At 33.8% G+C, this 13605-nt stretch overlaps 2 protein-coding genes across 3 annotated transcripts; one reads left to right on the top strand and one right to left on the bottom strand.

Annotated features, from left to right (window-relative positions):
* Positions 1–5223: 5223 nt before the first annotated feature.
* On the bottom strand, positions 5224–6773 carry LOC145067404 (uncharacterized). The gene is made up of 6 exons (XM_079014555.1): positions 6425–6773; positions 6175–6242; positions 6012–6092; positions 5818–5884; positions 5641–5733; positions 5224–5553 (listed from the first exon to the last, which is right to left on the bottom strand). Exons 1-6 carry the CDS (start codon positions 6771–6773, stop codon positions 5408–5410), a joined length of 804 nt encoding a protein of 267 aa, XP_078870681.1. The 3' UTR covers positions 5224–5407.
* A 2026-nt stretch (positions 6774–8799) lies between these two features.
* LOC145069787 (uncharacterized) lies at positions 8800–12858 on the top strand. Of its 2 annotated transcripts, XM_079016733.1 has the most exons (9): positions 8800–8984; positions 10073–10365; positions 11260–11370; positions 11537–11684; positions 11854–11943; positions 12056–12110; positions 12199–12321; positions 12450–12506; positions 12620–12858. In XM_079016733.1, the coding sequence occupies exons 2-9, from the start codon at positions 10163–10165 to the stop codon at positions 12742–12744; spliced, it is 912 nt and encodes a 303-aa protein (XP_078872859.1). In that variant the 5' UTR covers positions 8800–8984; positions 10073–10162; the 3' UTR covers positions 12745–12858. The 2 variants fall into 2 exon arrangements, with proteins under 2 accessions (XP_078872859.1, XP_078872860.1); XM_079016734.1 differs by lacking the exon at positions 10073–10365.
* Positions 12859–13605: the final 747 nt, after the last annotated feature.

Raw genomic sequence — 13605 nt, 5'->3', positions numbered from 1 at the left:
GGCTATCTTGGAGGGCGGGCAGAAATGGTCTATGAACTCTTCTTTCATTTTGGCCCATGTGGTGACCGATCCGGGAGGAAGTGACTTTAACCAATCTTTTGCAGCCCCTTTAAATGTGACAGGAAGCATGCGAAGAAGCTGGGTCTCCCGTGGAACATTAGGCACGTTGAAGTAGTCGGCCACATCATTCACTTCGTCCAAGTGCTTGTAAGCGTCTTCATGATCCTTCCCGTAGAAAGGAATCTCCTTGAGTTGGGCGAGAATACGGCCTTTTAGTTCGAAAGTAGCGGTCGCGGGAATTGCGGGTTGCACAAGCCCCGGCCCGGTGTCATCACGCATCCTTTTCTTCCACTCCCCCATGGGGACTTCATCAATGTTAGCCATCGTGATAGCTAACTCTTCTTCGGAATCGGTTTTGTGCTCGTAAGTATGCTCTTCTTCTTCCTCGGTCTCGTACTCGATATCTTCTTGAATTGGTTCTTAAATTGTTAATGAGGCACCGGATGCTCCTGATTTGCTGCTCCTCTTCTTGCTGAAAATGGACTTTAAGTTTTTGAGTGGTGAGTTCTTTGAAGTTGCGGTTTCTCCAACGGCTTTTCCTTTGCTCCTTCTTAGTGCGGATTCCGGGTCTTCCAAAGGAGGGACTAGAGGTGTATCAGATCCTCGGGTCATGAAACAACTGTAAAGAAAAACAAAAGAAACAAAGCGCATAAAAAGAATAAAAACGAAATAATAAAATAAAGCTGAAATAGCGTCGGACTCACCGAGTCTGCTCGAATGCACTCGGCGAGTTCAAGGCAAAAACTGAAAAAGATTTCTAGTTATTCTAAAAACGGAATTTTACTAAAACTAATTCTACTTACTGAATTACTTTGTAAATAACTTTGTGTAAGATAAATCCCACACAAAGGATCGATTAAACTAGAATTTAATATTAATTTTAGAACCGTTCCCCGGCAACGGCGCCAAAAACTTGATGTGTGCAAACTCATCTAGTTTTAAACCTACTTTTAATTATAAAATAACACACAAAAGGCAGTGGACCTATCAATTGTGGTTTAGTTGGATAAGTAGGGTATCGAACACAGGGAACAGCAAATTAAAAACTAAAAACTAATTTTATCTAATTTAACTAATAAGTAGGGGTTTTCTCTAGTTTTACAAGACTAGAAACTTACTAATGATTACTTACTAAAGCTAGAAAACAAAGACTTTAACTAAATTCAATAACGGAAAAGTACTTCTATTTAGTTCAACTTAATTGATCCTATGGTTGATTACAAGGTAATAGTGCAATGGATTAATTCTTTTGCTGGTTACCGATTCAATTGATTAGTTTTGCATTCACTTCACTAATCCTTAGCAAATAAACCAACTTAAACAATGGCCAGTTGTCTAATTCAATTAAATTTACTAGATTTAATATTCGGGTTAAGTTAGACTTGCAATAGCTAATTAATTTATTCTTTTAATTAACTTCTTGTTTAATGGTCATCTCACAAGCTTGCACATAAATTTACTCGATTTTCTTATTAATCCTAGTTTAATGTTCATTAACACTAGACATATGACAAAAAGTGTTCACAAAGCATATGAGATTGATAACTAATAGATGTTCATGCTAATTAATTATCTCCCTATTAACAGAAAATCAATTATCATTCACACACAAGGTTCTTTAGCAAGCTAAAATAACTAAATTAACCAACATAGAATTAATCCTACCAAAAATAAACCATATTATCAATTTCGTATCCCCAAATAGAAGTTTAAAGGGTTCAGCTCATCATTGAAGTAAATAACAGCAAACAAACAAAGTCTAAATGTTCAATCATAATGACAAAACAAAATATTAAGAAGAATGATGAAATTTGCCTCAATGCTCATTCGGAATTGAACTCTTGCTTATTACTTCGTCTTCTAGGGTTTCTCTGGCTTCTCAATCGCAGCAAAACACTTCTGAATCGTCCCAGAATTCTCCTTTATCGATCTATGGAGTTGTCTATATATATTTGAACCGACTCGTCGAGTCAAGTGGTGACTTGTCGAGTCCCTCTCACATTCCCCGTATTGTGATAACCTTCTGGGACCCCGAGTCATTATCTTCTCGATTCTTCGATTGGACTCGCCGAGTCATCGCCCCTACTCGCCGAGTCAAAGCCATTTTTAGTGTTTTTCTTCTTTATTTCATCCTCGATCTTCTAACTGCTTCTACCGCTTCCTTTCGCTTCCGAGCTTCATCTTTGGACTGATAAACATAATTCAAACATTTTTAAGTACCTTTTATCCACAATATGCAATAATTTAGCTAATAAATGAATAATAATGTATGCTTAAAATGAACTAATTATGCACATATCACTACCGAGTAGCGAGTACTCAGGAGTACTCAGGAGTCGAGAGTACCCAGGGGGTACTCGGATTTGGTAATTCATGTAGAAATATTTTTACAGAAATTATATATGTAAAAATCATAAGATAAAATCATAAGTTGATTGAAATATATAATAAAACTGGATACATGTGAAAACACAAAAAATAAAACAAACGGTCTCACTTCGTGAATAATTACTGAAAATTTAAGGTATATATGTAGTAATAATCACATGTATGCGTGTTAAATAATAAATCATTAAGTATATTATACATAGTAATCACCGAGTTGACCGAGTTTTACAACACCGATCAGTTCAATAAGGGGTCGATTGGGGAGTACTCGGGATTCTGTAACTCACCTCGGTAAGGGGGCGAGTAGCGAGTACTCAGAGGAGTAATCGACCATTTCGTCGAGTTTTACAACACTGATTATATACCTACTTGATCCTGATTGTTTATATGTCGACATGTGTGTTTGGTTTAGGTTGAGGCGGTCCTGCTTTGTGTTGTAGGCCAAGATACCCGGTGTGGGCCGGCTATAAGCCATAGGCATAGAGGCTCGGGAGGAGCGGTTGGGTAGAGACGGTAGACCAATAAACCCTGGTATTCTGGCCTGGGTACACTGAAGGCCTGCGAGACGGTCCAGTTAGGTCGAAGGCCCGAAGAGTGGCCGTTATGCACTCTTGTATAATTATTCGTATGGGGTATTTTGGGGGGAAACTTACTAAGTTTTATGCTTACGCAGTCGTTTATTGTTTCAGGTATCACCGGTAGCTATGAGAAGACGAAGGCGGGACTGTACACACTCATTAACAACATTGAAGATTTAGCATTTCCTATAATACTCTGATTTTTAATAAATTTAATTTGGAATAAATGGTTTTCTTAATAATGGATTTATAAATTTGGAGGTTTTAACCTAATAAAAATGAAAAAACATTGGTTGATAAAAATGGGACGTTACAAGAGTGTTGGGGGGAGTGGGTGCGGGGAATCTAGCTCTTGTTCGTCGGTTGTGTCCGCAAAAGTTGGCTGGTAGTAGTTCTCGTGATGTAGAGCGTCGAGCGAAAATGATTGATATTCCTAAGGATGGTAATGTGGAGAAAGTTATTATGCCGGAGTCAAATGTTGGTGTGGAATCAAGCCTATGACTGGAGACACACACACACAGAAATATATATATATATATATATATATATATATATATATATATATATATATATATATATATGTGTGTGTGTGTGTGTGTGTGTGTGTGTTCTTGATCAAATAAATTTTAACAAAAGAATTAAATCCATTCCGTTTTTACAGCCAAACTTTTTAACATATTTAAATTCATTCATTCATATTTCAATGAGTTTCAACTTTCATGATTCCGATTCCTTCCAAAAATCAGAACAATCTATATCCTCAAGGAACGCAGCTTAATCGAAATATCATTAAACACCACCTTTCATCTCTTCAATTCAATTCCAAGGTTCAATTTGATGTTTTAATTAACCAAAGCAATTCGAAAAATACCCAACTTTTTACCTAAAATCTAGAGAACTATCATTGTCTTCAACTAAGATATTAGCTGTAGATATGCTTGACGTGTTTCCTTCTCTTTAAGGTAAATTTCGTAAACCCCATTTATAGTTTCGAGTTTAAAGTTTTCCTAAAAGGAGGGTTTTTGGCAAGCTTAAAAAATAAATGTTTGACTTATTATTGGTTTCATACTGTCAAAAAAAATAAAAAAAAGAAAAAAAAAAAGAAAGGATAAGGTTTTTTTTAAAAACAGATTATAGCTATTGAGAATCTCTAAGTTCATTTTTCATATTTCATTTATCTTTTACTTATCAAAAACTCTTTATTCCACCCTTTTTAAAGAAAAAGAAAGGATAAGGGGGGGCCGGAAATATAATATGTATAAAAATTGGTAAGCAGGGGGGCCACAGCCAAAATTTTATAGTTTTGGGCCTAAAATGAATAAAATGAAACTAAAAAGACTATTTATAACCAAAAATTCAGGGGGGGCCACAGCCCCCCCTAGTCCTAATAAAGCTCCGCCTATGGTTGTAACCCTATATCCTTTAAATAATTCCTCATATGTATCATTCGAGGTTCATAAAAAATGTATTAGACTCCACAACTCAATATGTTTTTTTTTCCCAAAACCTCAATGTAACTCGAACCTTGATGAGAAATCAAAAACGATGTTCCTATATATAAATGTCATTATGTCAATATGATTGTAAATCTCATCATGAAATTAATCAAATTCTCCTTACTTGGGATATGTATGAGTCGCATAACTACAATATTTCTCTTTTCCTAGCGTGTTATTTTTCTTATATTGCCTGAGTAAGTCGAAAACCTAACAAATCTTCGATTACCAATCTAACCTAATAAATGAAAATCAATTTTGCCAAATGTCATGTTCTTATTGATTTTGGCACATGTCATTTTCTAAAAGTTTTTAAATTATGTTTTTTCCACTTGTCATTTTCTTGTATTTTTCATTTTTTTTTTTAAATTTAAAATCCATATTTTAGTGAGATTTATATATGTAAAGTAGATCATTCTATTAAATTTGATAATAAATGTTCTACAATCTTTCAAATATCTTATATTATATGATTGTAAATCTCATCATGAAATTAATCAAATTCTCTTTACTTGGGATATGTATGAGTCACATAACTACAATGTTTCTCTTTCCCTAACAAATCTTCGATTACCAATTCAATAATACACAGAGTATAGAGTTCCTTGCTTTTTCTTCCACTGTTTGCTCTCCTTCCAGCATAGATAACACCCCTAGTTTCTTTCTACATAACATCCACCAATGGAACAAGTTCAAAAAACTAACAAAAAAAAAATAGAGATTTTCTTAGTAACAGAGACCAAATACAATACCTTTATTTTCGACCACTATTGCCACAACACACAAACTCAAATCATACGACGTATTCAATGAAGTATAACAACATTTACCAAAAAATACATGTATAACTATAACCCATATTGGCCAAACTATAATGAGTTCAACTCAATCTATGTTGATTCTAACAACCTTTTTAGGTTGGCTTCTAGAAGAACTTGTCTGCTCTTGATTTTCACTCCTCAACCTCCCACTTCTCTGGGAGCCACCCGCTGCCTCAAGCGCCAACCCAAATGGTCCCATGCTACCAAACCCTATAAAACCATCATTAAACAAAAAAGATGTTTACTGTTAACTGTTTACTATTTACTGTTTAATAATTACTTATTACTGATGCTTACTTGGCTTCCCAAAAGAGTTGAATTCTTCGTTCCAATCAGGGATGTGCATGTCAGCATTACCTTCCCATTCTTCTTCACAACTAGCCAACTCATCTAAGCAATAAGTAAACCAATTGCCTTTGTTAACAAGAGCAAATGTTCCTGTATATTACCCATAGTTTACAAACTAACTCTAACCTTGGTTAAGGTTATGTAAGGTCTGCACTTCCCCATCTGTACCAAGTTTCCTAGTGACAGAGTGACCCTAGTGAGAAACCACGTAACCAACTTTAGTTTCCACATACTCAAATAACAAATCAAAAGAAGACTTTCAGGGGCTCATTTGCAAAACCCGAGAAATACACGGGGTTGTATTTAAATTTTTTGATTACCTTGTCATGTATTCCTTTAGAAATTCTATGTGTTGCTTGACCTGTTGTTTTATCAGCTTCTTTGGTGTCTTCAAGTACCACCTGATTGCCAAATATAATAATATATTGATTAATATAAAAAAATCAGGAAATCAGATTCGAAACAGTGTGGGATATTACTTACTCCATCATTGTTTGATTTTCTGGTTGTTGTTGCAGTGTAGTATGCTCCATTTATACCACCATATGTAACTTTTTTAAACTAATGCTTTGGGTCTTGGTCCTGTTGTGATTCTTGTTGATGCGCGTCTCCTTCTTCACTTTTTCTGTCATAATGTAATTGGTTGGATGGAATGGAATAGAATGAACATGGTAATGGAATGAGTCGTTGCTTAAAAATTAGAATGAAAGTTTGAGTGATAATACATTGATACCTTCATCATCAGGATGTTCTATAAGGGGATCTTTGCTAGATGTGGCAACTCTGTGGGGTTTGTCATCCGTAACAACCCCAGAATTACCGTTTTGCCCTTCTTCTCCTTCTCCTTCATCATCAGAATCTATCTCTTCAATAACTAGCCCCTTGGAACTGTTTGCATTTGAATGTAGCAAATCCTCAGATGAACCATGTGTATCAAAGATGTTATTGTGCTCAAATATACCCCCAAATGGTCGAGTGAAAAATGGGTCATCAAATGGATCCCTTCCTCCAAAAATGCTAGACATCATGCTTCTATTAGATGAATTCATTGATTCATCTCTAGTTTGTCTTTCCCTCTGCATTCCCTTACAACAGATCCTACACAGATTCAAGATTCTGAATTCAGCACAAAGTTACACCAGTAAATCATGTGAGAAAAGTTTTTCCTCTTTGGGACTAAAAAGGTCGACAAATAAACTATGATTATTATATGATAATATGACCTCCTCATATCTTCATGATTGTTACACATCTTCCTACAGGAAACTAATCATATACAAACAACATGAATTTAATAGCAACAAAATCAATCAGTGTAATTAAAATTAGCAAACACCGTGAGAGATTAATAGTTGAATTTAACTTGATTAAGGTGCATGTAAATGATTCACGATATAAGTCTCCAACTTAAATCACTAAAATCAGAAATTACATAAGCAGAAACTAAAATCACACAAACTAATCCACAGAAATAATACAACAATTTAACAGAAATTCATCAATTATTCTATTTTTTCTGATGAAACAATCTCATAAAACCGCAATTAAACGAACAGAAAACACTTCCAAAAAAAAAAATCGTACCTTATATCCGTTCAAGATAGATCTGAAACAATTTAAAATGTGATGAGGGAGAATCGATTTACGAAACGAACAAACGAAGGGTTTAAATGCAATTCAGTAGTTTGAATTCCTCTTGTCGCCAGCTTCGGGTCTAGAGTGTTCTCAACTTCTCATGAGAAACACAAAAATCAACTTTATATTTTCATTTACCACCCTTGAATTCCTAAAAAGTACTACCAACCACCCAAACTTTGTAAAATTCGCAAACGAGGGAGGTTTATAAGAAAGGATGTATATAGCCGTCCATCCAATCAAGTTCCAAGAGATTGAATACCAAATTAACAAAAAGTATAAATTGCAGCAAGTCTAGCCTTCTCTTCCCCATTCTGGATTAGGGTTTTGCAGCCGTCCTCAGAGCGTCAGCAAGCAGCGGCCAATTCTCCATCTCCGTCGCCATGGGTCGTATGCACAGTGGAGGGTACTTTCTTCCTCTATCCTCCTTCATCTGTATGTAGTTGCATATGTGAAAGTTTTAGGATTTTTATAAAATTAGCCATGTTGGTATTTTAGTAATTTGGAATCCGAGTTTGAAATGATCTAGCACTATTGACAAAAATGTTTCCACTTTGGGTTTTTGCTTTTTAGTAATTTGGTACCATGATTTCAATGGTTGAATATTCATTTTTTTACAGGAATACGATTTTATTGATATGGATACTCAATGATCCATTAAGATTAAAATCTCGAGAGGTGAAATACCAATAAAAAAATTAATTAAATTGATTGGGAACTTTAAACAAGTTCATTATGGGATGATGGTTAATGAAATATCAAAATCAAACTGTACTTAAATTGCATATATATTTTCCAAAATCTATAACTTCGATCATATATATTCTTTCTCTAGATGTACGAAATTAGATTTGGGAGGCAAAATCAGAATTACATGCACAGAAATGAGAGAATACAAGTTGCTGTTTTTCTATAATCAGATCAACATAGGATTGATTATACGAAGATTATGGATTTCTAAAATCTATTAATTTTTTAAACCAAACACTAGATTTTATAGGATTTGAAATTCAAATCCATGAAAATCCTTTTAAATACTTTAAAACAAACGCCCCCTTATCATATTCTGGTAAATAAAATTTTAAAATATGATATATTGATAGAAATCCTCTCCACATATATATACAACCTCAATTTAATTATAAATTTCGATATAATTATATTATTCGATAATATTTTGATAGTTTTAGAACGATGAATTATCCTATGAAACTTTTTGTTTCCTTGGCTTAATTTGTTTTTAAGTTATAATTGTTAATGCGTAAAAGGAGGGTTTTTGGCAAAGCTTAAAAAATAAATGTTTGACTTATTATCGGTTTCATACTGTCAAAAAAAATTAAAAAAATAAAAGAAAAAGAAAAAGAAAGGATAAGGGTTTTTTTAGAAACAGATTATAGCTGTTGAGAATCTCTGAGTTCATTTTTCATATCTCATTTATCTTTTACTTATCAAAAACTCTTTATTCCACCTTTTTAAAGTAATCGACAAATATACCCTTACACATCGACATTCGCCTCCGGTTGGTTTCGACTCCTGAAGCAAAAATCGACATCGCTGCTTTCCCTCCCCTGTTCGTCGCCGTTAACCAGCTCCTCGCCGCTGCCGGAGATCGTCGCAGTCCACAGCCCTGGTGCTGTTCCTTCGAACCCACAATAAATGTTCGTTTTTCCTTTTTCTGTCTGCTTTCATGCGCTTCTGCTGATGTCGTTTTTATTCCTTTCTCTGTCTGCGTTTCTGTCAATCTTCTTCTTCTTCTTCTCTTTTCTTTTGTTTTTTTGGTTCTCTGAATTTTCCATGCTGTCAATCCACCTGTTTCCTATGGATTTGGAATTGTGCTGCTGTCGATTTTATTTATTTAAGGGTGTAGTTTACCTTGAAATGTGAATTCATAACTGATTTTGAATGAAATAACTTTGAATGTGTAATTTACCTTTGAATGTGAAATCTGATTTTGAATGAAATGCCTTTGAATGTGTAGTGTTTCTGCTTTGATTGTCAAGCTTATATGATACCTTGAATGTGCATGTGTTTGTGCTTCAATTGTTAAGCTAAAATGATAGTATGATACCTTGAATGCAATTTAGATTATGGACACCTACAATGTTAATCTTGATTGTGAAATATCAAAAAATAAGCTTAAGCCTGATATAAAAGAAAGTCTTTTTTGGTAATTTTGCACATACAAGCATTTTTTTTTGCTAAACACTAAAAATGACTTATCAACTTATAAAGTTTTGACACCGGATAAGCTTAGCCAAACATCTTTTAAAAAACTCCGTTTTGACGCCACTGTTATATTATAAGCTAGCTAATAAGTTCTAAGTCAAAAAAGTTAAAAGCCTTTTTAAATAAGCTTTGCCAAACATTCTCTAATTCTTGTTTCTCCGTTAATTGAATAATTTAAGCTCAATTTGTATATCTTAGAGCTTCAAGATGTTGTGATATGAGTTGTCTCGTAGTAGACATAGGGCTCAAAATTTCAAGTGGGATTGATAATCCACATGGATTCTACTTTTGGGAGATCTGTTGTTATGGAAAAAATCTGAATAAAAGAATTAGGGCTTCACGTTAATAAAATTCACAGGGATTCTACTTTGTGTTTATGCTTCAAAGAGAGAATGGATTCTCACTCTTTTCTGTTTGTTTTTACCTTTTCCTCCTCAAGCTACAAGACTGTTCTTTCAATGCAATGCATGTATCGGTTTTTAAAATTAGTGTCCTATTTTGTAAATATTTAATTCTTCAGGGTCCGGAATAGATGCCAGTATAATAAAAAGAGCGTGAAATACCCGCACGCGTGAAGGGAGTCTGGGCAAAACGCCACCACTGACTGCCAATGATCGCAACCCTTGCCAGCAATACGTTAGGAATCCTGCGCCACTTCCGTTCTTCTTCTTCTTCTTCTTCTTCTTCACTTCCATTTGTCTCTTCCTACTCTGACTCTCTAGTCTTCAAGTTTCATGCCATAACCTCCATCTTGGATTCCATTAACAGTCACGGAAGCTCATCTTTCTCCACCTCTGCTCGTTCTTCTAGAAGGTACATCTCTCTAAAGCCATGTTTCGAAATAATTAAGCCTATTGTTTTTAGTTCTATTAATTAGAAGATGACATTTATATTTTGTGCAATAGCAGTGGTTTATACGTCCAACGTCAAATTGTTTGATGGATTGATTTGGTGTTTTACATGTCTACTTGTTTATCGTTCAGATTACTGTTTAAGTACACACTATGTTATATAAAATTAGGTATTCATGTCTGAATTTTAGACTCAGTTTTTCCTTTTGATTTTAATAAGATGTGCAGGAACTCTGAATGTGATCATTAGTATGGGCATATACTGAAACATAGCTGAAATTAGCCTCTTATGGATACAATATTTGAAGATTGAAGAAATAAGAATTCTGACTAAAAAAAAACACAGATCAACATCCATGACATTTCAACATTTTAAATTACCCTTCCCCAAAACAAGCAACTTCTGTAACATTAACCAGCTAGTTGTAAAGTAAAGATTACAGCTGCAGTTTGTATGTATACCTTAGTTATTCTAATTTCAGCATTGCACTAGAGAGTAGGAGAAAAGATTATCATAAGTTGTTACTTGTTAGATTTCCTTTTCAATGAACTTGTAATTGCAGAGTATGAGAATATTTTTTAAGAAATAATTCACTTTCACCTATCTTGATAATAAAATGCATGAGAAAGAGAAACAACTACAATTCTGTTGCAACCAACTTACAAAACTCCTGAAAGTTTGTGTAAACCTTCATGAACCACAAACCAGATAACAAGACATGCAGATAGATGGATTCTGTGTTGATGCAAAGCCTAGTTTTAGAACCTGATGATGAAAATTTGGTAGATTAATTTAAAATTGTTTACCCTAAATGACCATATGTGTAATTTTTAATGATATATTTATTGGTGGCAGTGGTGGAGGTAGAGGTTCATCAATGAAGGAAAGCCATGGAAGGTCAAGGGGCCGAGGTGGAGGTGGAGGTGGAGGTGGGCAAGATAGAATTGATGCTCTTGGCAGGCTCTTGTAAGAAGCATTATGAATCTTTTCTAAGTTTTAAAAAGATAGTTTTTTTTTTCTATGTTGAATACTTGATATGCTATAGTTGTTCTTTGCAAAATGATAGCAGAAAGTAGGCTCTCATTGAACCAAAATCTAAAAATTATTTATTTCCATCAAACTAAACTTGTAGGACCCGTATCCTGCGACATATGGCTTCTGAGCTGAAGTTAAATATGAGGAGTGATGGGTATGTCAAAGTTGAAGATCTATTTAGACTCAACATGAAAACATTTGCCAATGTTCCAATATCTTCTCATACAATTGATGATATTAAGGAGGTTCTCATCACTTTTTTTTTTTTTTTTTTTTCTTTTCATCTTCATTCTGCTCTTCTTTTAGTAATAAGAGATAATTAGTTATATGTATTATCCACATTATGTTAACGATTAGAAAGAAAAAAAACTTGAATTTTTGTTGTTGGTTGTAAATTTGTAATGTGTGGTTTAGGCTGTGAGAAGGGACAATAAACAGAGGTTTAGCTTGCTTGAAGAGAATGGGGAGCTTTTGATTCGTGCAAACCAAGGTCATACAGTAACGGTAGTTATTCTTTATCTTATGCAAACAAATGGCAATGTACTTTCATTTTTACTTTGAAAGTATGTTGCTATGTCTTGCATTCTCTTTTTAATAATAATTACTCTGTTGGCAGTTGGTTGAGACAGAAAGTTTACTTAAACCCATTCTCTCACCTGAAGAATTTCCTGGTAATGACACTTTATAATTTTTTTTTTCTTAATGTTGTGTCTGTTTTGTTACTTGTGTTGATCTTTTCTTGATGTTTTTGATGGCCAGTTTGTGTGCATGGAACCTATAGAAAGAATTTAAAATCAATATTGGAGAGTGGTCTTAAACGCATGCAAAGGCTACATGTCCATTTCTCTTCTGGATTACCAACCGATGGTGATGTAATTAGTGGTAAAAATTTCTCATTATTTGTGTTGTGTATTATAACACCATACTTCCAATTCTTGCTATTACAACATTAGGACATTCATTATATATTATATATACTACTTTGAAAACATTCATTATATATCGTATAGGTATGAGGAGGGATGTGAACGTGTTGATATTTCTTGATATTAGGAAAGCAATTGAAGGTACTAGTCACTACTCAGTTATTGAATTATTATACTCTAAGTTCAATTAGGTTTCCTTTTTCAAGATGAAATTACCTATTTGCCCCCATAGTGATGGAGAAAGTATTTGGCAGGGGGGATGAAGCTTTACATATCGGACAACAAGGTGATCTTAACAGAAGGTTTTGAGGGTGTTGTCCCTGTCAAGTATTTTGAGAGGATAGAGTCATGGCTAGATAGGAAGCTTATACCTTTTTAATAATACACTCTCATCCCCTAAAATTTAGCATCATGATTTCGGATAACCCACCCACATTACATTTAATTGTCATACTACTTAAATGAAACTCATTAAATAGACTTTTACCGGAAATTTGGATAAATCAATAGATAAAAGATAATGTGTTTTTCTGAACAGAAAATTTAATATAAGAGTTCTTTCATACATAGATACATAATAGGTTGTGTTTTTCTGTATTTTGTCATATAAATATCTAATCTTGATACAAGATAACATTTACTACAAAATGTGTGGCAAATTGTTAAACCAATAACAAAAGTCGGGTACCTGGTTAATTAAAACTATTCGGTTCGTAGGTCTACCCACGAGTATCAGGAAAGTTATCCAAATTTATGATGTTGATAGTTTAAATATTTAACCTTTGGAATTTTCATTATCTAAAACTCAATCATAATCTAGTCCAAAATATGAGTTTAACAAATGTTACGTACATATAAGTTTATAATCATATCACCCTGTAAGGTTGATCATTAGCTATTTTAAGTTAATGTTATGGATTAGGATGTAAGTAGTAATAACACAACAAACCTTATATTTATTATAACACATACAATCTCACAATATAATTTTGAGATCATGTATTTCGATAGTAAAAGTATACATATTTTGAAAATAAATGGTTCCGAGGTCAGGTAGTCGTGAGGGTATAACTATAATACCAATAATCATTCTAAGGCGCAATTTTTTTTTAGAATAACACTTATATCTGGTCTCATAACCATTTATCTGGTCAAAACATGTCTCAAAAGGATAGGTTTATGTATTTTTGTCATCCTTACATCAAATTCATTTAGATAATCACATGTTGGTCCAATTGGC

This window comes from Lactuca serriola, chromosome 8, assembly GCF_051521515.1.
Source record: "Lactuca serriola cultivar US96UC23 chromosome 8, Lser_US96UC23_V15, whole genome shotgun sequence".
In the NCBI taxonomy this organism is placed as follows: domain Eukaryota; kingdom Viridiplantae; phylum Streptophyta; class Magnoliopsida; order Asterales; family Asteraceae; genus Lactuca; species Lactuca serriola.
This window is presented reverse-complemented; position numbering and strand designations above follow the sequence as displayed.